Source organism: Salmo salar, chromosome ssa05 (assembly GCF_905237065.1).
Source record: "Salmo salar chromosome ssa05, Ssal_v3.1, whole genome shotgun sequence".
NCBI classification, from domain to species: Eukaryota; Metazoa; Chordata; class Actinopteri; order Salmoniformes; family Salmonidae; genus Salmo; species Salmo salar.
In genome coordinates, this window is record NC_059446.1 from 63,062,367 (window position 1) to 63,085,516 (window position 23,150).

Here is a 23,150-nt window from a genome sequence, read left to right on the forward strand (position 1 = left end):
GCTAAAATGCAATTGTGTTCGTTATCCGTAGCTTATGCCTGCCCATACCATAACCCCACCGCCACCATGGGGCACTCTGTTCACAACGTTGACATCAGCAAACCGCACGCTCACACGACTCCATACACGCTGTCTGCCATCTGCCTGGTATAGTTGAAACCGGGATTCATCCGTGAAGTGCACACTTCTCTAGCATGCCTGTGGCCATCGAAGGTGAGCATTTGCCCACTGAAGTCGGTTACGACGCCAAACTGCAGTCAGGTCAAGACCCTGGTGAGGACGACGAGCACGCAGATGAGTTTCCCTGAGACGCTTTCTTACGGTTTGTGCTGAAATTCTTCGTTTGTGCAAACGAAAGGGGCTCCCGAGTGGTGCAGCGGTCTAAGGCTCTGCATCTCAGTGCTAGAGCCGTCACTACATATCCTGGTTTGATTCCAGGCTGTATCACAACTGGCCGTGATTGGGGCTTCCAGGATCGGGGTTTTGAGGCCGGTTGGTTGAACTGTCAAATTCTCTAAAACGACATTGCTTATGGTAGAGAAATTAACATTCAATTCTCAATTCTAGTGAACATTCCTGCAGTCAGTATGCCAATTACACACTCCCTCAAAACTTGGGAGACATCTATGGCATTGTGTTGTGTGATAAACCTGCACATTTTAGAGTGGCCTTTTATTGTCCCCAGCATCAGCTACTTCATATGCCACACCTGTCATGTGGATGGATTATCTTTGCAAAGGAGAAATGCTCACTAAGTTACGTAAACAAATTTGTACAACAAATTTCAAAGTAATAAGCTTTCTGTTCGAATTAGAATTTTGTTTAGTATTAGATAGCTAGTTGAAATGTTACTGATAGTCTAAAGATGGACTATCCAAATGAAGTGTTGCACAAATTACTTGGCAAAGAGCATCACTTAGAGTAAAAGACAATGGAAAAGACGGCCCCAAGTGAGAGAGATGACGACCACTGTATGAGCCTGATCCCAGATCAGTTTTCTCTGTCCAGAGCAGTTGGCAAGACTTCACAGACAGACCTGGGATCACTGTCCTATATTGGTTCACAAAAAAATACTGTTAGAAACTCTCACATACCACTCATTAACAGCATTAACAGAGGCCCTTGTCTCGTTTTCTGCATGAGGGCTGGAGTCCTGGATGGCCTAGTCTGATTCACTCACTGCTCCAGCAGAAAGTGAGAGAGACCCTCATTAAGGCCAGAGAGGCTCTGGCAGGTCAGCTTCTCACAACATGCACACACACTGATTCTGGGCCACTGAGGGAACCTTGAAAAGGCCTCTCCGATCACATACCAAACAAGGCCACATCCACATACATAACAGAGTCTGTGAATTGAGGGTCGAAGGGGTAATGTGTACGTGTGCATATGCATATGTGACGAGTGTGTGGTGTTGCCTCTCACCTGCCGTCCATTGTGCTGCTGGTCTGGTAGCCTTGAGGCAGAGTGATGTGGAGGTCTACGCTGGTCCTCATGTTCTCCTTGGTGTCCATCACCATGCTGCCCATACTGCCCTGCGCTGAGCCTCCCCCGTCAGGCACTGCATTACGGAAGATTCTCCTGGGGGCGGGCTCGGGGGCCAGGGGCGGTGGGGGGGCTCGGGACTTCATTCCCTTCCTGAGGGATGGACAGAGGTTAGGCATAAGGTCAGGGACAGGCATAAGGTCAGGGGTATGACTAAGTTTTGGGTTAAGTTTAGTTTTATAATCAGATATTTTAGAGTGAAATTGTAATTTGCAGATTGGCCTGATTGTGGCAACCTAGAGAAATGAATTATGTTGTTTTGTTTTCTCCCAGAAAAGGCAGTCCGGTCGTCATGGTGATTCAAAGGGAAATAGAATAGACAAGACTTTGCACTACTTTGCTGTTTTGCACTGGGATAGGTGACAACAAAAAGAACAGAGACAACTTGAATGGCAATGACTTTCTGTCTTTCAGCGAGATTACATAAGCAAGTCTGTCTCCAGATATGCAAAGGTTGTTTATTGGTTGGCAGGGTCACAGTGGTCCGTGTTGATGTGATATTCCACACCAAGGACTTTCCTTATCATGATTTGTTCATTATTATAAAAACTTAATGCAGTTATCTTGTTTTATAAATTTAAAAAAGGGGAGGTGCTCTACAAGCCTCTCTGGGTTTTTAACCCCTCCTGCACATGCTCTTTTTGGTTTGCCTTTTAAACCTTTATCATATTGTTTTGTAGTTTCTTGTGTGCAAATAAATAAATAAAACAATTATTTTATACAGTATAGAGATGATGTAACCATCTAAACACACAAGGATAAAGATAGCCAGCATGCATTGCAATTCATCCAAACTCATGTCTGTCATTATAATGTATAATGCTTCAATATATAAATGAATAAATAGGCATAAAATAACTTTTCAACTCTTTTTTGAGTGCAGGCGGCAGCTCTACACTGCACCAAAATACATGGCGCTAACTGCACTGATGGCAGGACTTTGAGAAAAGATGATGTAAATCATTAGTGGTCCTAACTTCCACTACACCTGACTCTGTATGTATTTGACACGTGTCAGAGGAACAAATTGTAGCTTTGTCTCAGCACACACCATTATCTTGACTATAATATACAGTTTACAATGATTAATGCTTTTTCCCTTCTAGGTATGTTCAATAGCTACACACTTTCTCCCTACTGAGCAAACAACAGTATGAGATAAATCTGCACCACTCACGTCAAGTCAGTCCTTGGGCTTTTGATTAAGCGTTCTATATATCAGTCCATGTTTATAAATCCTTCCCAAGGACTGGGGCTACAGGGAAAAGGTCTCTTCTAGGAGCCTTGAAGACAACTTGTTCTGTGAAGGTGGAGAGTAGGCATGCATGTGAACATTCAACAAACTATCGTGCTTAGACTCTAACCTCACCTAAGTTAATTATTAATAACTAAGTCCGGCATCCATCCACAGCCTCAGAGTAATTGAACCATTGAACCACAATTGTTCAAAACAAAACACTACAGAGAGGGCGATTAAATGAAAAGGACGTCATGGTCAAAACCAGTGTTCTGCAGTATACCACTATGAATGGGTCAGGGAGACTGCACCTGTGTAACTGTGTGTTTGATACTGGGACAACAACTCGTACACCTCCGCTCGAGACTGAGATCTTAGCGTGCCCTTGTCTCCAGAGTCAGCCAACGCACACACACACGCGCACACACACACACACACACACACGCGCACACGCACACGCACACACGCACACACGCACACTCGCTCTTGGGCGATTAGAGAATCTCCTAGAGAGAAAAAAACTCAGTTACTGAGCTGGGCAGTAAGTGCAGTTTCCTCAGTGACTGGGTTACAAATGGCCCGTTCACAGAAGCACTCAGTCTGCTCTCTCCACTTCATTGGCCAGTTGTGAAAGGAATCAACCCGAGATATTTTTTATTTGAACACACAATCCAATGGAAATACATACAAGATTTTCTTGAACGACTGTGAGAAGGTCACTTCTGGTGACTTTTTTAAAGGACATTGTACTCCAAAATACATGAAAATTCTATTATGTTCTCTTCCTTTGAAACTCATCTGTAAATCAAGGACAGTTTCATTTTATCTCTTGAGCTCAGTGACATCACCAGACAATTCTATATTAACCCCCGAAATAATTTAGCTAGCGTAACGTTACTGTATCTTAGCTAATAATTATAATAGGGTTAGCTATACTTACAGGATTACAAGCTAGCTAGCTAGTCTCCTTGGAGGTTTCTTGGACGATCTGATGAGAATCTGAGGACGATTTCTAACTTTTTCTAACTTCCCACTGGGCACAGATGTCAATTCAGTGTCAATTCCACGTTGGTTCAACATCATTTCATTTAAATTATGTGGAAACAACGTTGATTCAACCAAAGGCGCGTCTCAGCAAAATAAAACAAATACTACTAATAATAAAATAAAGGTTAAAAATGTTTTTTGAAGTAGTGGCAACGATTTAGTAAATACAGTGCCTTCAGAAAGTATTCACACCCCTTTACTTTTCCACAATTTTTGGTGTTATAGCCCGAATTTAAAATTGATTAAATTGAGATCTTGTGTCTACACACAATACCCCATAATGTCAAAGTGGAATTTTGATTGTAGAACAATTCATTAAAAAAATGTAAAGCTGAAATGTCTTAAGTCAATAAGTATTCAACCCCTTTGTTATGGCAAGCCTAAATAAGTTCAGGAGTAAAAATGTGCTTAACAAATCACATAATAAATGTTGCATGGACTCAATCCATATTCAATAATGGTGGTTAAGAGGATTTTTTTAATGACTACACAATCTCTGTACCCCACACATACAATTATCTGTAAGGTCCCTCAATCAAGTAGTGAATTTCAAGCACAGACTCAACCACAAAGACCAGGGAGGTTTTTCAATGCCTAGCAAAGGACACCGTTTGGTAGAGGTGTAAAAAGTGTTGAATATCCCTTTGAGCATGGTGAAGTTACTAATTAGGCTTTGGATGGTGTATCAATACACCCTGTCACTACAAAGATACAGCCTTCCTTCCTAACTCAGTTACCGGAAATGAAGGAAACTGCTCAGGGATTTCATCATGAGGCCAATGGTGATTTTAAAACAGTTAGAGTTTTTTATTTTTACATTTTACATTTATCTCACCTTTATGGAACCTGGTAGGCAAGTTGAGAACAAGTTCTAATTTACAACTGCGACCTGGCCAAGATAAAGCAAAGCAGTTCGACACATATAACAACACAGAGTTACACATGGAGTAAAACAAACATACAGTCAATAATACAGTAGAAAAATAAGTCTATATACAATGTGAGCAAATGAGGTGAGATAAGGGAGGTAAAGGCAATAATAGGCCATGGTGGCAAAGTAAATACAATATAGCAATTAAAACAATGGAATGGTAGATTTGACAGTAGATGAGTGTGCAAAGTAGAAATACTGGGGTGCAAAGGAGCAAAATAAATAAATAAATACATTAGGGGAAGAGGTAGTTGTTTGGGCTATTTATAGATGGGCTATGTACAGGTGCAGTGATCTGTGAGCTGCTCTGACAGCTGGTGCTTAAAGCTAGTGAGGGAGATAAGTGTTTCCAGTTTCAGAGATTTTGTAGTTCATTCCAGTCATTGGCAGCAGTGAACTGGAAGGAGAGGCGGCCAAAGGAGGAATTGGCTTTGGGGGTGACAAGTGAGATATACCTGCTGGAACACGTGCTACGGGTGGGTGCAGCTATGGTGACCAGCGAGCAGAGATAAGGCGGGACTTTACCTAGCAGGGTCTTGTAGATGACCTGGAGCCAGTGGGTTTGGCGACGAGTATGAAGCGAGGGCCAGCCAACGAGAGTGTATAGGTCGCAGTGGTGGGTAGTATATGGGGCTTTGGTGACAAAACGGATGGCACTGTGATAGACTGCATCCAATTTGTTGAGTAGGGTGTTGGAGGCTATTTTGTAAATGACATCACCAAAGTTGAGGATCGGTAAGATGGTCAGTTTTACGAGGGTATGTTTGGCAGCATGAGTGAAGGATGCTTTGTTGCAAAAGACGAAGCCAATTCTAGATTTAACTTTGGATTGGAGATGTTTTATGTGAGTATGGAAGGTGAGTTTACAGTCTAACCAGACACCTAGGTATTTGTAGTTGTCCATACATTCTAAGTCAGAACCGTCCAGAGTAGTGATGCTGAACGGGCGGGCAGGTGCAGGCAGCGATCGATTGAAGAGCATGCATTTAGTTTTACTTGTATTTAAGAGCAGTTGGAGGCCACGGAAGGAGAGTTGTATGGCATTGAAGCTCGTCTGGAGGGTTGTTAACACAGTGTCCAAAGAAGGGCCAGAAGTAAACAGAATGGTGTCGTCTGCGTAGAGGTGGATCAGAGACTCACCAGCAGCAAGAGCGACATCATTGATATATACAGAGAAGAGAGTCGGCCCAAGAATTGAACCCTGTGGCACCCCCATAGAGACTGCCAGAGGCCCGGACAACAGGCCCTCAGATTTGACACACTGAACTCTGTCGGAGAAGTAGTTGGTGAACCAGTCGAGGCAATCATTTGAGAAACCAAGGCTGTTGAGTCTGCCGATGAGGATGTGGTGATTGACAGAGTCGAAAGCCTTGGCCAGGTCAATGAATACGGCTGCACAGTACTGTTTCTTGTCGATGGCGGTTAAGATATCGTTTAGGACCTTGAGCGTGGCTGAGGTGCACCCATGACCAGCTCTGAAACCAGATTGCATAGCGGAGAAGGTACGGTGGGATTCGAAATGGTCGGTGATCTGTTTGTTAACTTGGCTTTCGAAGACCTTAGAAAGGCAGGGTAGGATAGATATAGGTCTGTAGCAGTTTGGGTCAAGAGTGTCCCTCCCTTTGAAGAGGGGGATGACCGCAGCTGCTTTCCAATCTTTGGGAATCTCAGACGACACGAAAGGAGGTTGAACAGGCTAGTAATAGGGGTTGCAACAATTTCGGCAGATAATTTTAGAAAGAAAGGGCCCAGATTGTCTAGCCCGGCTGATTTGTGGGGGTCCAGATTTTGCAGCTCTTTCAGAACATCAGCTGACTGGATTTGGGAGAAGGAGAAATGGGGAAGGCTTGGGCGAGTTGCTGTGGGGGGTGCAGTGCTGTTGACCGGGGTAGGGGTGGCCAGGCGGAAAGCATGGCCAGCCATAGAAAAATACTTATTGAAATTCTCAATTGTAGTGGATTTATCGGTGGTGACAGAGTTTCCTATCCTCAGTGCAGTGGGCAGCTGGGAGGAGGTGCTCTTATTCTCCATGGACTTTACAATGTCCCAGAACTTTTTTCAGTTTGTGTTGCAGGAAGCAAATTTCTGCTTGAAAAAGCTAGCCTTGGCTTTTCTAACTGCCTGTGTATATTGGTTTCTAACTTCCCTAAAAAGTTGCATTTCACGGGGGCTGTTCGATGCTAATGCAGACCGCCACAGGATGCTTTTGTGTTGGTTAAGGGCAGTCAGGTCTGGAGAGAACCAAGGGCTATATCTGTTCCTGGTTCTACATTTCTTGAATGGGGCATGCTTATTTAAGATTGTGAGGAAGGCATTTAAAAAAAAAACAGCCATCCTCTACTGATGGGATGAGGTCGATATCCTTCCAGGATACCCGGGCCAGGTCGATTAGAAAGGCCTGCTCGCTGAAGTGTTTCAGGGAGCGTTTGATAGTGATGAGTGGAGGTCGTTTGAACGCTGACCCATTATGGATGCAGGCAATGAGGCAGTGATTGCTGAGATCTTGGTTGAAAATGGCAGAGGAGTATTTAGAGGGCAAGTTGGTTAGGATGATATCTATGAGGGTGCCGTGTTTACGGCATTGGGGTTGTACCTGGTAGGTTCATTGATAATTTGTGTGAGATTGAGGGCATCAGCTTAGATTGTAGGATGGCCGGGGTGTTAAGTATGTCACAGTTTAGGTCACCTAGCAGCACGAGCTCTGAAGATAGATGGGGGGCAATCTGTTCACATATGGTATCCAGAGCACAGCTGGGGGCAGAGGGTGGTCTATAGCAGACGGCAACGGTGAGAGACTTGTTTTTAGAGAGGTGGATTTTTAAAATTAGAAGTTGTTTGGGTGCAGACCTGGATAGTAGTACAGAACTCTGCAGGCTCTCTCTGCAGTAGATTGCAACACCGCCCCCTTTGGCCGTTCTATCTTGTCTGAAAATGTTGTAGTTAGGGATGGAGATTTCAGAGTTATTGGTGGTCTTCCTAAGCCAGGATTCAGACACGGCTAAGACATCCGGGTTGGCAGAGTGTGCTAAAGCAGTGAATAAAACAAACTTAGGGAGGAGGCTTCTAACGTTAACATGCATGAAACCAAGGCTTTTACGATTACAGAAGTCATCAAAAGAGAGCGCCTGGGGAATAGGAGTGGAGCTAGGCACTGCAGGGCTTGGATTCACCTCTACAGAGGAGGAGGAACAGAGGAGGAGTAGGATAAGGGTACGGCTAAAAGCCATGAGAATTGGACGTCTAGGACATCCGGAACAGAGAGTAAAAGGAGCAGGTTTCTGGGGGCGATAAAATAGATTCAAGGTATAGGGTACAGACAAAGGTATGGTAGAGTTTAATGGTTGTGATATGAGAAAACTGAGGATGGATCAACAACATTGTAGTTACTCCACAATACTAACCTAAATGACAGAGTGAAAAAACATACATCCGGTTTGCAACAAGGCACTTAAGTATTATTGCAAAATGTGTGGCAAAGAAATGAACATTTTGTCCTGAATACAAAGTGTAATGTTTGGAGCAAATCCAATACATCACTGAGTACCACTCTTCATATTTTCAAGCATGGTGGTGGCTGCATTATAATATGGGTATGTTTATCATCGGCAAGGGGTAGCCTAAATCTACACTGGAGTTTTATACCACGATGACATTATATGTTCCTGAGTGACCCCGGTTACAGTTTTGACTTAAATCAGCTTGGAAATCTATAGCAAGACTTGAAAATGGCTGTCTAGCAATCATCAACAATCCATTTGAATAATGTTTTGAAGAATAATGGGCAAATATTGTCCAGTCCAGGTGTGCAAAGCTCTTAGAGACTTACCCCAAAAGACTCACAGCTGTAATCATTGCAGGATTACATTGCAGTAGGTATTGTCATAGATAGTGTAACTATGGTGACACTATGATATGGTCAACAACATCACCCCACAGTACAGCACAGGGGACTACAGTAGGGAGTAGCCAGTGACTAACCAACCAGCTAGGTGTTGAGAGGAGTGGCCTACTACTACTATAAACCTAACCTAGCTGTTTAGACCCAGTGGGAGTGTGTAAGCATCACAACAAGCCCCACAGCACAGGAACCGCAGTAGCTGTAGGGTATCTAGCTAACCAGTGAATAGGTACTACATCTATAATCTGACCTGGCAGTTTGTTACCCTGGTGTTGTGTTAGACTGATTACGAGATTAGTCTCTGTGTGCATGGGACTGTTCACATTCCAAGGCCCAAATAAGACTCTGCTCCCCTCTAGGCAACTATCCAGTTAGAATAAGTCAACCCCTCTGTGCTCTTTCTGCCACAGGGCTCAAGTTCATATCAATAATGCTCTCTGTTGTATTGGACAACAATAAAGGAAGCAGTGAGTCAGTGGGAGATACAACTCACTGGCTAACTCTGCAAAGGAAAGACTGATGAGCGCTTGTACTGTATGAGGTTCATAAATTATCCTGCCAAAATAATTATGGAAATAAAAATATTCCTTCCTTCCCTGGGTCTTATTAAAATAGTGGAATATGTTAGCAGAGTTTGGGACTGTAATGTAGTGTATTAGAAGCAGGAGCCAGTTTAGACCTGATTAAGAGAGACGTACACAATGACAACCTGTCATTTTAGAAGTTGAAGGTTGGGGAAACACTATCTGCATCCCAAATGGCACCCTAATCTTTATATGGTGCATCACTTTTGAGCAGAGCCCTATAGGCCCTGGTCAATCTAAAGTAGTGCACTATAAAGTGAATAGTGCGCCATTTGGGACGCAGCCACTGTGGTGAGAGACACCTGTCATGGCCAGTTCTATGCAACACAATGGGATTAGACCCAAACAATGGGAGCACTATCCTCTAAAAAGTAGGCACTGTGTATTTAGGCATACTATGGAGTAATAAAACAAAAGTGACCCATTTCACTCCAACAGACATTTATTTTACTGACCATAATTAGCATATGAAATAGCTGCATATTATTAGTAACAACATACTATACTTCATATGAACTAGGATCCTATTGGAACATACTGCTATTTGTGTACTGTGTGTAAGGTAAAGGAAAATCTTAATATTCTATTTCCTGATATTATAGTGCTTTTCTTAGCATACAATAACATGAAGGAACTGATCAAAATATATACATTGAACATTTGATTTAAAGGTTTTTATTAATAACATTAATAATAATAATATGAAGGGACAAAGAGGAGAATAAACAAGGAAATATCAGGAAATAAAATACTTATTTGGATAGTTATATAGTCCACGCATTGTGCCCATTGTCTGCTAAAGCAGCTTGATCTGGTTTTAGAAATCTTTGGCCATCTCATTTGGGATCTTTCAATACCACAACAGACTAGCTATTGATTAAGGACTGAGGAAGAAAAAAAAATCTGCCTTCATTTGGAGGGTGTCCAAGTGCTGAGAGAGAGAAAGAGAGACTGTCAGGACACATCAATGAGAGACTGTGGATTGCTACTAGTGTTCCCATAGACTTCCAGTAATTCAGCCAACGACTATCTACATGTATTTAAAAGCACATCTCGGCAGAAATAGATATAAAGCCTCCTGAGTGGCGCAGCAGTCTAAGGCACTGAGGCTTGAGGAGTCACTACAGACCCGGGTTCGATCCCCGTCTGTGAAACAGACGATCCCCGGCTGTGACGCAGCCGGATGCAACCGGGAGACCAATGAGGCGGTGCATAATTGGCCCAGCATCGTCTGGGATAGGGAAGGGTTTGGCCTGCCGGGATGTCCTTGCCCCATCGTGCTCTAGCGACTCCTGTGGTGGGCTGGGCGCACGCATGCTGACATCGGTCGCCAGTTGTACGGTGTTTCCTCCAACACATTGGTGTGGCTGGCTTCCGGGTTAAGAGAGCAGTGTGTCAAGAAGCAGTGTGACCTGGCGGGGTCGTGTTTCGGAGGATGCATGGCTCTCGACCTTCGCCTCTCCTGAGTCCATATGGTAGTTGCAACAATGGGACAATTGGATATCACGGAAAAGGGGTAAAAAATTAAATAAACAAATATATACATAGATATATACATACACACACACACACACACACACACACACAACTGTTCAAAAGTTTGGGGTCACTTAGAAATATCCTTGTTTTTGAAAGAAAAGCTCATTTTTTGTCCATTAAGAAACAGACGCCTCACAAGTCCTCAACTGGCAGCTTCAGTAAATAGTACCCGCAAAACACCAGTCTCAACGTGAAGAGGTGACTCTGGGATGCTGGCCTTCAAGGCGAAGGTGAAGCTGGTTGAGATAATGCCAAGAGTGTGCAAAGCTTTCATCAAGGTAAAGGGTGGCTACTTTGAAGAATCTCAAATATATTTTGATTTGTTTAACCTTTTTTTGGTTACTATATGATTCCATGTGTTATTTTATAGTTTTGATGTATTCACTGTTATTCTACAATGTAGAAAATAGTAAAAATAAAGAAAACCCTGGAATGAGTAGGTGTGTCCAAACTTTTGACTGGTACTGTGTGTGTGTGTGTGTGTGTGTGTGTGTGTGTGTGTGTGTGTGTGTGTGTGTGTGTGTGTGTGTGTGTGTGTGTGTGTGTATAAAATCATATTTTTTGCAGCGGTTGCAACAATTTAGATCCACCTCTGCTAAAATAATATAGAGGAAACTACCTTGAGAAGCTCTTTAACCCTTCCACACGTTAGAACTAATGCTATTCTTGTCGGTTGTCACTTGAGTTTCCCCCCTATTGAGCAGAGGACAGACAGTGAATACCCTCACCCTCAGCCACTCCACAGAGCAACAATGGCAGCATGCCCTCTGGGAGCCATGTGTTCTCATAGCAACCTATATTTACACCACTAGGAGAGAGAGACTTGCTCTCTATTTGGTAGCAGCTGGGTATTTATGACTGATAGAAGTATCCTGCAAAAAGTGAATGACCCACATGCATCTAGGGGACATTTGAGCTCCACAGAGACATTTGTTTGCAGTTGCTAAGAGCATGCAGCTTCCTAATTCAGCATATGCCCCGACTCTCAAATGACAAACTACTCGACGGGTAGACTAAAGCCGACCCTGTTTTATTGCTGAGATGGCAGGGTCTTCATTGGCTTTCTGATGATAACAACCTGGCCTATGCTCTCTGAAGTGGCCATTTAAAACTGTATTTGGCTCTACTACAATACAATACCCAGTTCTCTGAGCACAGTAACACGGAAAACACCAACAGGTAGCCTAAAGTCAAATCAGTATAATAAAATAATGTACCAAGAACTAGATCATGAAGGTTGTATTGGTTTTTAAATGAAAACATAAGCCCATGAATATTTTCATATATTTGCCTTGCTGTTTTCATTATGTTTAGGTTATGGTTCGCGGTGCCTCCAAAGTTTTTTGGGGTGTATTATTTTTGTTGCGTATAGATTTAAAATGTTCTCCTTTTAGATAATGATAGCGGGTGAGTCACTAAAGAGGGCTATGTGGATGTTTCAGTTGTAGACTATGTAGAGGGTGTATTCCGTTCCAGTCCAGAGCACTCCAACATCAGACACTCTCCCCCCATGGCCTCTTCCCAAATGCCATGCTCTATCATTACTCACCCACACACGCTACACCATGCTCAGAATACTCCAGCTCTGCTAGCCTCGAACCATTACACACCCACACAACATGCTCAGAATACTCCAGCTCTGCTAGCCTCAGACCATTACACACCCGCACACCATGCTCAGAATACTCCAGCTCTGCTAGCCTCGAACCATTACACACCCACACACCATGCTCAGAATACTCCAGCTCTGCTAGCCTCGAACCATTACACACCCACACACCATGCTCAGAATACTCCAGCTCTGCTAGCCTCGAACCATTACACACCCACACACCATGCTCAGAATACTCCAGCTCTGCTAGCCTCGAACCATTACACACCCACACACCATGCTCAGAATACTCCAGCTCTGCTAGCCTCAGACCATTACACACCCACACACCATGCTCAGAATACTCCAGCTCTGCTAGCCTCGTACCATTACACACCCACACACCATGCTCAGAATACTCCAGCTCTGCTAGCCTCGAACCATTACACACCCACACACCATGCTCAGAATACTCCAGCTCTGCTAGCCTCGAACCATTACACACCCACACACCATGCTCAGAATACTCCAGCTCTGCTAGCCTCGAACCATTACACACCCACACACCATGCTCAGAATACTCCAGCTCTGCTAGCCTCGAACCATTACACACCCACACACCATGCTCAGAATACTCCAGCTCTGCTAGCCTCAGACCATTACACACCCACACACCATGCTCAGAATACTCCAGCTCTGCTAGCCTCGTACCATTACACACCCACACACCATGCTCAGAATACTCCAGCTCTGCTAGCCTCAGACCATTACACACCCACACACCATGCTCAGAATACTCCAGCTCTGCTAGCCTCGTACCATTACACACCCACACACCATGCTCAGAATACTCCAGCTCTGCTAGCCTCGAACCATTACACACCCACACACCATGCTCAGAATACTCCAGCTCTGCTAGCCTCGAACCATTACACACCCACACACCATGCTCAGAATACTCCAGCTCTGCTAGCCTCGTACCATTACACACCCACACACCATGCTCAGAATACTCCAGCTCTGCTAGCCTCGAACCATTACACACCCACACACCATGCTCAGAATACTCTAGCCTCAGACCGTTCCAAAGCTGCTGGTTCTGGGAGGGACAGGACTGTACTGACTATAACCACATCTCTGGGGGAACAAGTGAACACAGCTCCTTTGGCTCTAACAAAGGTGCCTTCTGGAATAAATGACTCATTAGCAGCAAGAGAGAGAGAGATACATGAATAAGAGAAGAGCATCTCTGGGCTGCCGTTCTCTCTTACATCCACCTAACGGAGAGGCAGAGACACCGCTTGTTGTACTGTAACAAACCAGACACCACCCCTCTTCCCTTCACAGTAGTCAGAGACATGTAAGCTAGGTGCCTAGGTCTGGTCATCTGCTCCTGGTTGGTTGGTGACTCAGGGCTGCCTGATCTATGTACGACTGAAGGTGAGACATCGCATAAGTAATTACAGCCACAGGAAAAAACAGTCAACATATTCACTTCAACTACATACTCATAGAAAACACGGTTCTTTGGCTGTCCCCATAGGTAGGATCCTTTCGGTTCCATGTAGAACCCTCTGTGGGTAGGGTTTTACATGGATTGGGTTCTAACCTGGAACCAAAAGGGTTCTTCAAAGGGTTCTTCTACAGGTACAGCCCCAAAACACTTTTGGGTACTAGATAGCACCGTTTTTTAAAGAGTGCATGCATGCCACCTACCTAGTGAACAAATAATGACAAAGCATCCTCACTTCAAAGTACCTCAGGAATGTCTTAATGCAACTATTAAATATAGCATACACCATTGAGCAGTGTTCTGAAGTCATTTCAGAAGTAGGCTATTGACACAACAAATACATACAACTATAGTTTACTTATAAGACACATGGCTGAGTGGACCAAACAAAGCCTCTGAAGCCAGATGGTGCAGTACTGAGTTAATAGGGTAATTATTTTAGCATCCCATATTACTGCAGATATGTCAATGTTCCAAAGGGCACCCTATTTCTATATTGTGCACTACTTTTGACCAGGGTCCATAGGGCTTTGATCAAAAGTAGGGAACTATGTAGAGAATAGGTTGCCATTTGGGAAGCAGACTAAGTCTCTGCTCTGATCCACTGACCGCTTCAGACGACGGTCTCAGACCAACTTTCACTTAGCCATGACCCATGTCATGAGAAGACCTGTCCCCTTTAATAGAGACAGTGTTCCACGTATGTCTGGACAGCATTCAGTCTCTCTCAATCCCAGACAGAACCTAATCTTCGAGGATTGCACATGCCAGAGCAAACAAGAGACACCTACACTGTATAGCCAACCCTTTACACCAGGTCTGCATCCCTACAATATATAGTGCACTACTTTTTACCAGAGACCTATGGGCCAAGGTCAAAAGTAGTGCGCTATATAGGGAGTAGTGTGCCATTTGAGATGCAACCCAGGATTATACTGTATAACCTGGCCTGTCTAGAACAGCTTCTGTGTGTGAAACCATCCCTGGTGGAGGGTAATATCCCACAGGACAGGGAGTAGATCACTGAGCAGCGGGGACTGGGGAGGGAGGGAGGGCACAGAACAGCAGGAAATAACAATTAGCTTGTTCCATACTCCCTAAGCAACTCCCTCAATTAACAAAGCTCTGCTGCAGGGAAGGACTCAGAGAAACACATATTATACCACTCCTCTTTTAGCCATAGACACTTCCAGTCACAGAATGAGACTAACATATGATTATGGTATTTGTTAAATAAGGGGAGGCTACTGCAGCAAAGGTGTGAAAAAGGAAACAGATGTAAACAGTGGTAAACTAGTGTCAGTACTAGCATCACCGTATGATAACCTAAAGCATCATTATAATCAACAGCTGGTCTTCCTCTTACTAAGAGTCTGCCATCCGCAGTGTGATGGTGCAGGTGAAATAATCACAAACATCCAAACCAACCAATGTAAGAACATGGCTATTAATGAACACAAGATTACTACCACACCGAACCTAATATTTGGGGCTAGTCTCAACTGTACTGTACACTGATCAGTCTTCACCACAAACCCACCTACCACACAATCCTCAGACTACACAGTCTGACAGTGGCCCAAAATAGGTCCTGTAGTTTAGTGCTCAACTTGTGTTCAAACAGCCCCTCATATCCACCATGCAGGAGAGGACAGTGAAACTAGTCAACAGACTGCTGAAGAGTAATGACACACTTAAAACGTGTTCATGTTGCCCTCTTGACTACAATAATTACATTTAAAAGCAATAAATTCCCTAAAATGGTATGCATGTGTGTCTACATAATTATGATGTAACCTACCAATGAGTTGAAACGTATTCTCTTCAAAACTATTCTTACTTGAGTTGTAACTGCGTAAACAATAGTAAAACTAGATAGGGCAGGTCCCAATACAAGTAGAGCATACGCACAAAAGAGTCCATGGAAGTAATTCATCTGCTGTGTGTGGTGGCAGTCAGAGAACTATTTATAAAGACTAGTGCCAGGCAGTCAGGTCAATTTAAAACCGATGGCCAGTAAAACAGGAGTAGTTATTTCCAGCCATATACCACCGCCAACACTGCTCTCTCATCTTGCAAAAAGCTTAAAATGATCTTCTCTTGAAAAACAAATAGAAATGTCTGCTCTGGAGACAATTTGGTCTGAGAACCATTACTACACCCTTCTAGATGGTCCCTTAGCTCAGACACAACAACACCAGGCCCAGGCATTTACAGTACTAAACACACATACTGCTAATTAAGAATGTTGGCCTAGGTCTGTACACTTTAGCCTTTTAGACCTGGGACTGGAACTGCTCATAGCCCCTAAAACACACACAATGCTCCAATTCACACAAAAGAGAAACAACAAATAGACTCAAGCTAACTCCAGAGCAGTTATACTGTAACTGTATATCACATTATACAGTGAGTATCCACATGTTTGAAACACACCAAAATAGTAAGCGGGACTATTTTGCAATTGTGTCATCTTCTATATGACAATGTGCAAAATAAATATACACATACAATTAAACACATACTGTTGTGATCAAGATTGGACTCCCTATAACATCCTATAGCACAGTAAGGCAGAGCAGGGCTAGGAGGAGCAGGGCTCTCTGGGCTAGCTAACCAAAAAAGGATGGCTGGTGTCTCAGAATGTCTGAAAGTTTTGTCCCAAATGGCACCCTAATCCCTATGTAGTGTACTACTTTTGACCAGGGTCCATACACAGCCTCAGACATTAACCACAGACTGCCAGTTATCTGCCTACCTGGCCTTTACAGGGCTTCATTTGGTAAAGTCCTTCATCACTTTGAAACCACATACTGCTTTAGTAGCCTCCACTGAAATTGCCTGCTCAGATTTCAAAATCTAGTCACCCATGTACCAAAATGAGCATTAATCTCCTCGGAAGTGGACTGTGTCCCAAATGGCACACTAGTCCGTTGACAGGGACCATAGGACACTGGTCAAAAGTAGTGCACTATACTATATAGGGAATAGGGTGCCATTTGGGGACATAACCCATCGCCTCAGAAGTGGACATTCTTACCTCCCTGTGAGTGTTTTATGGGCTTCGTTTCACTTTAAACCTCCCTTCTTGTTCTTGCCATGTAAATTAAAGCTGCTAACGCCTCTGTGATGACGTTAGCGGACTTACTGACAAAAGGAGAACACCCTAACAGATGGCAGTTGTCATAGTAATCTAAAGAGAACCTTTCACCAACTGGTAAAGGTACAACCTTTGACATGTTCCGTTGGGATTTAAAAAAAAAATATGAATCTAATAACTGAGACGTTCCCCGAAATGAGTGTCTTTTGCATCCTTTCATATTTTAAGAAGAAATTGTGGACAAATATTGAATTTGAAAAACCTGTTATATTAAATGAAGTCCCCTTTAATATAGACCACATAAAAATTCAATAAATCAAATTTTTTATGACTAAAAACTTTTAGCATTTTGACATGTCCCTCTGTGCATCCTCTGTAACTTCCAGGAAGATTTTAACCCACTTAACCCCAAGTTTTCATCATCATTGTAAAGCCATAGTTTTGTTGCTTTGATAGTCATTTCTGAAAACTATTATGTATCTCATGTGATTAGTGATTCATTTTAAGGTGATACATAAGGTCAGCCCTGTTTAACTCTCACTTTCATTTTTATTTTTGGAACATTGATCATCTAATTGTCAAATCATAGTCTAAAAGCAAGTGAGCTGGTTCTACTCTTTTTTTAAATTTTCTGGTATTTTGTGGTGGAAAACTGAGCGGATCGAGCATAACACATCAACCTTGTTACCAAAACTAGAAATGTTTTACAAATGTTTTGTTGTTGTGAAGCTTGCACTCAATAGTCCCTCCCTGTTGCACACAACAAGCTTCCATTCTCCCTGTCAAGGGGATTTATGGCTGATTTAATAAGTCCTCAACCCTGTTACAGTCAACCCTGTTAATAGGCACTTACTATAGTAATTTCTTTATTTAATCTCTTGAGATGGGAAAACATGTTTTTTAATAAGTTGAACGTGCTCTTTACGACATAAAATAAATGTGAATTTAATTATTTGTTTTTTTTTGCCAAGTTACACTACTCAAAATGCACCTAATAAATGGAATGACCCAACTACTGCTTTCTTGGCCAGGGATCACTTAAAAAAGAGATTTGAAAAATGTTCAGTTAATGGGAACAACCAAGGAAATGGCACCATTGGTCTCCAGAGGGACAGGCAGAGCAGAGAGTAATGTTCAGCAACTGCTGTCTTTAAATAACCACTATTCATCATGTGCTTTCTGCAACATGTCATTGGAGGTGATTATATAAAAGCCTTCAGCAGGGTGGAGGAGATTCAGGGCCATAGGTGCAAAATACAAAGGATTTTGTTTACTTGCAGGTAATAAGGGTTGTGGACTTCAGCCTCCCACAACAACACCAGTAAATAGATTCTACCACATTATGACACTTGAAGGATAGAACGTGTTTCTGCACAAAAAGATATAGAATAATAACTATACAACAATCCCAAAGTGTCTGAGTTACATCTGTAAGAAGATTTGAATTACACTGTATAATGTAGATTAGGAAATATTTAAAAGTGCCTAAACAGTGTAACCCAGCAGTTTTAGAGATGATGTTTTGTGTTGCCTTGAGTCAACAACAACAGAGGTGACAAAAGAACTACAGAGACAGTAAAAATTCAGTAACTGCCACTGCACAAAAGCTTCTGTTGTGGACTGGCCCACAGTTGTTTCCCAATCAGGGGTCATGCAATTTGTTTTCCATAGAATTCAACTACACTGGAATTCTCTGCCTGTCAATACATACGATACTGTATGCTATGGCTTTTGATGTGTCTACTGACAACTACAGGGAGAGAAAGACTGTTTTAGGCTTACAACAATTCATGAAGTGTATATTGTTTTTAAAGAATATAGCCTCATATATATTATATATATATGATATATGCAAAGGCCTGCTAGGTGGCAGATAGGCATTCTCCATGTTTCTCTTGGATCAAGTCACCTTATGACCAAGTCTGTCTCCATCACCAGTCCTCAATATTATGATAATTGGATTGTTTGAACAGTTATTCAAACACAATACTTATTAATATACACATTTGGAGTGGGAAAGACAAACAATTATTAGAGACCTCAAATTCCTCACACTTACCCTATTGGAGGTTTTGTGGCTGTGTTGACTTCTCCAAAATCCATCTTCTGCATGTGGCACTGACTGTTTTTGCTAATATCCAACTTCAATGGTAAACGTTTGGCTATCCTCAATATTTTCCTTTTGTTCTGTCATCAAGGACACCAAAGCTCTACTGATATCTAAGCCCATTGATATCCAAATAACCGATAAAAGGACAAAAAAAAAAAAAAGTGTTATTTTATCATTTATAATTCTTAAACAAAATATGGGTGCTATTTTTATAATGAAACAATAGTTGAGAATTTTGCTTGTTTACTTCTAGGCGACAATGCAGTCAACACAATGTAGGCTAGGCTATTTAAAAAAAAATACACATTAGTTTCACATTAATTACAAAATAGGATTTATTGGTCCATACAAAAGTGACTGCTCAAATTTGACAGTCATTTGCAGACTAAAGTCCTGCAACATAGTAACAGTTGTCTTCACAACAAAAAGTCGCAGCGCAGAGATACAAAGTAACCGCATAAACATTCAGGGTGTGATAGGTAGAATAGTTAACTTACGTCGACTCTGTTTTAATTCATATTCTCATAACAGATAATTGCAAAGCGATTTCGGAATAATCCGTGTAAATGCCGGTTGTCCCTGTTCTTGTCCGAGCCCGCCTTCGTCAGCACTCAAATGTCAATCATGCTCATTGGGAATTCACTGCCACTTCTTGCCAGCTCCAGAAGGCGAGCGAGCAGTAGGGTTGGGACGCACAAAAGGCAACAGTTGTCACCAGTCTCAATTTTTTTTTACTGTGACCCACATTTAACTTAAAACACACTCACGTTTTGATCGCTGTTTATCCATTAATACAACTATTCTACTAAATATGTAATATGCTAATAATTGCATAAAGCTCTGTGGAAAGAATGAGTCCATTTTATAGGCAGGCTGTAAAGTGACACTATCTGGACATAGGGAGCATATTAATTAAAAGGTTATTTCTATTGAGTTAAACGATCGCATTGATAATGAAGAACTCACAGATGCCAATTTCATAAATCTCTGCTTTATCCTATTGAAAATCCAACTACTTGAATTTAAACCCTGGGATCCCAGCATCCCTTGCAATAATTAATTCACTTAAACCCCGCCCATTTCTTTGCACACAACAACAGGCTGCCTACATTACACACATCGCTGATCACTGATCATCCAAGAATATCTAGAGAACATTGATATTTCACTGTTCAAATAAAAAACTGAATTGAACAGAAACGAAAAATATATTTCTAACTTTACAATAATGTAATTCTAGTGTTAGATACTAATCATTGCACAAAGATGACGGAATGATTTTAGTCTTCAGATCAAATATGGATCGATCTGTTTGAGGATTGCAGGAAATCATGTTCACTTTTAACAACATGTATAGTATAATTATCAATAATATATAGAGAACACTGATATTTCACTGTTCAAATAAAAAACTGAAATTAACAGAAACTAAAAATATATTTCTTTCTTTACAATAATGTAATTATATTGTGACATACTTATCATTGCACAAAGATGATGGAATGATTTTAGTCTTCAGATCAGATATGGATCGATCAGTTGAGGGTTGCAGGAAATCATGTTCACTTTTAACAACATGTATGGTGTAATTATCATACTTTTATTAATGAATAGTGACGGAGTTACATATTTGTCACATAACCTTGCCCACAGGAGGTCACTGTGTGACTTCAAATCACATAATATGCTGTAGCCTAACCCATTTATTTCCACTGTGATACTACTGTAGTAAAGAGGAGAGAAACATTGTGTGTGTGTGTGTGTGTGTGTGTGTGTGTGTGTGTGTGTGTGTGTGTGTGTGTGTGTGTAAAATACTTGATTTACATGAATTAATGCAGTGGGCAAATCGGTGTCACAAAGTCTTTCTTGGTCTTAAACAAATCTACTTTGAAAGTAAAGTATCCACCTTACATAAATGTCTAGAACTTTGAAGTTTGCATCCCAGTATTACACTTTATATACATCACAGACAACTGAAATACAACAAAATCGTTTGACATAGAAACACCAGATTTTTTGTGTGTTCAAAAAAAAAGTATGTAATTTGGTAAATTGACTGCAGGAAAGGGCTACGTACAGTCCACATAGGATAACGTTTTTGGGTTCCAGGTGGAACCCTTTTTGGTTTCAGGTAGAACCCTTTTGGGTTCCATGTACAGTGCCTTGCAAAAGCATTCACCCCCTTGGCGTTTTCCCTATTTTGCTGCATTACAACCTGTAATTTAAATAGATTTTTATTTGAATGTCATGTAATGGGCATACACAAAATAGTCCAAATTGGTGAAGTGAAATGAAAAAAAATACTTGTTTCAAAGAATTCTGAAAAATAAAAAACTGAAAAGTGGTGCTTGCATATGTATTCACCCCCTTTGCTATGAAGACCCTAAATAAGATCTTGTGCAACCAATTACCTTCAAAAGTCACGTAATTCATTAAATAAAGTCCACCTGTGTGCAATCTAAGTGTCACATGATCTGTCACATGATCTCAGTATATATACACCTGTTCTGAAAGGCCCCAGAGTCTGCAACACCAAGGGGCACCACCAAGCAAGAGGCACGACAAAGACCAGATCAGGGTTCGGTTATAAAAAAATATCCGAAACTTTGAACATCCCACGGAGCTCCATTAAATGCATTATTAAAAAATTGAAAGAATATGGCACGACAACAAACTTGCCAAGAGAGGGCCGCCCACCAAAACTTACGGACCAGGCAAGGAGGGCATTAATCAGAGAGGCAACAAAGAGACCAAAAATAACCCTGAAGGAGCTGCAAAGCTCCACAGCGGAGATTAGAGTATCTGTCCATAGGACCAGTTTAAGCCGTACACTCCACAGAGCTGGGCTTTACAGAAGAGTGGCCAGAAAAAAAGCCATTGCTTAAAGAAAACAAGAAGCAAACACGTTTGGTGTTCGCCAAAAGGCATGTGGGAGACTCTCCAAACATATTGAAGAAGGTACTCTGTTCAGATGAGACAAAAATGTATCTTTTTGGCCATCAAGGAAAATGCTGTCTGGCGCAAACCTAACACCTCTCATCACCTTGAGAACACCATCCCCACAGTGAAGCATGGTGGTGGCAGCATCATGCTGTGGGGATGTTTTTCATCAGCAGGGACTGGGGAAACTGGTCAGAATTGAAGGAATGATGGATGGTGCTAAATATAGGGAAATTCTTGAGGGAAACCCTGTTTCAGTCTTCCAGAGATTTGAGACTGGGACGGAGGTTCACCTTCCAGCAGGACAATGACCCTAAGTATACTGCTAAAGCAACACTTGAGTCGTTTAAGGGGAAACATTTAAATGTTGTTGAATGGCCTAGTCAAAGCCCAGACCTCATTCCAATTGAGAATCTGTGGTATGAATTAAAGATTGCTGTACACCAGCGGAACCCATCCAACTTCAAGGAGTTGGAGCAGTTTTGCCTTGAAGAATGGGCAAAAATTCCAGTGGCTAGATGTGCCAAGCTTATAGAGACATATCCCAAGAGACTTGCAGCTGTAATTGCTGCAAAAGGTGGCTCTACAAAGTATTGACTTTGGGGGTGAACAGTTATGCACGCTAAAGTTTTCAGTTTTTTTGGCTTATTTCTTGACAAAAAAACAGAACTTGAGTGTGCATAACTATTAACCCCCCCCCCCAAAGTCAATACTTTGTATGAAAAATATTTTGCATCTTCAAAGTGGTAGGCATGTTGTGAAAATCAAATGATACAAACCCCCCCAAAATTCTATTTTAATTCCAGGTCGTAAGACAACAAAATAGGAAAAATGCCAAAGGGGTGAATACTTTCGCAAGCCACTATATAACCCTATATGGAAAGTTTTCTACATGGAACCGAAAAAGGTTCTACCTGGAACCAAAAGGGTTCTACCTCAAACCAAAAAGGGTTTTTCAAAGGGTTCTCCTTTTGGGACAGCCGAAGAACCCTTTAGGTTCTAGATATCAATTTTTTTTCTAACAGTGTACACCAAAACCTCACAGTCTAAAAATAGCAGTGTGAAACAAACCAAACTTCAATATAATACGTTCAGAGTACCTCCTCCTAAGGGAGGTG

The 23,150-nt window shown here is 42.0% G+C and overlaps 1 protein-coding gene across 7 annotated transcripts in view; it reads right to left on the minus strand.

Moving 5' to 3' along the window:
• LOC106605414 (protein cordon-bleu) overlaps window positions 1–20,076 on the minus strand; it is a 64,875-nt gene extending 44,799 nt beyond the window's left edge. For 2 of the 7 annotated variants that reach the window (XM_014201032.2, XM_045718541.1), the window contains exons 1-3: window positions 19,590–20,075; window positions 19,042–19,202; window positions 1,423–1,635 (exon numbers count right to left, since the gene is read on the minus strand). In XM_014201032.2, coding sequence (XP_014056507.2) covers window positions 1,423–1,635; window positions 19,042–19,094 — 266 coding nt within the window. In that variant the 5' untranslated portion in view covers window positions 19,095–19,202; window positions 19,590–20,075. Of the gene's footprint in view, window positions 1–1,422; window positions 1,636–19,041; window positions 19,203–19,589 lie in introns of all 7 variants that reach the window. The other 5 variants (XM_045718540.1, XM_045718539.1, XM_014201036.2 and 2 more) reach the window with 3 other exon arrangements.
• Window positions 20,077–23,150: the final 3,074 nt, after the last annotated feature.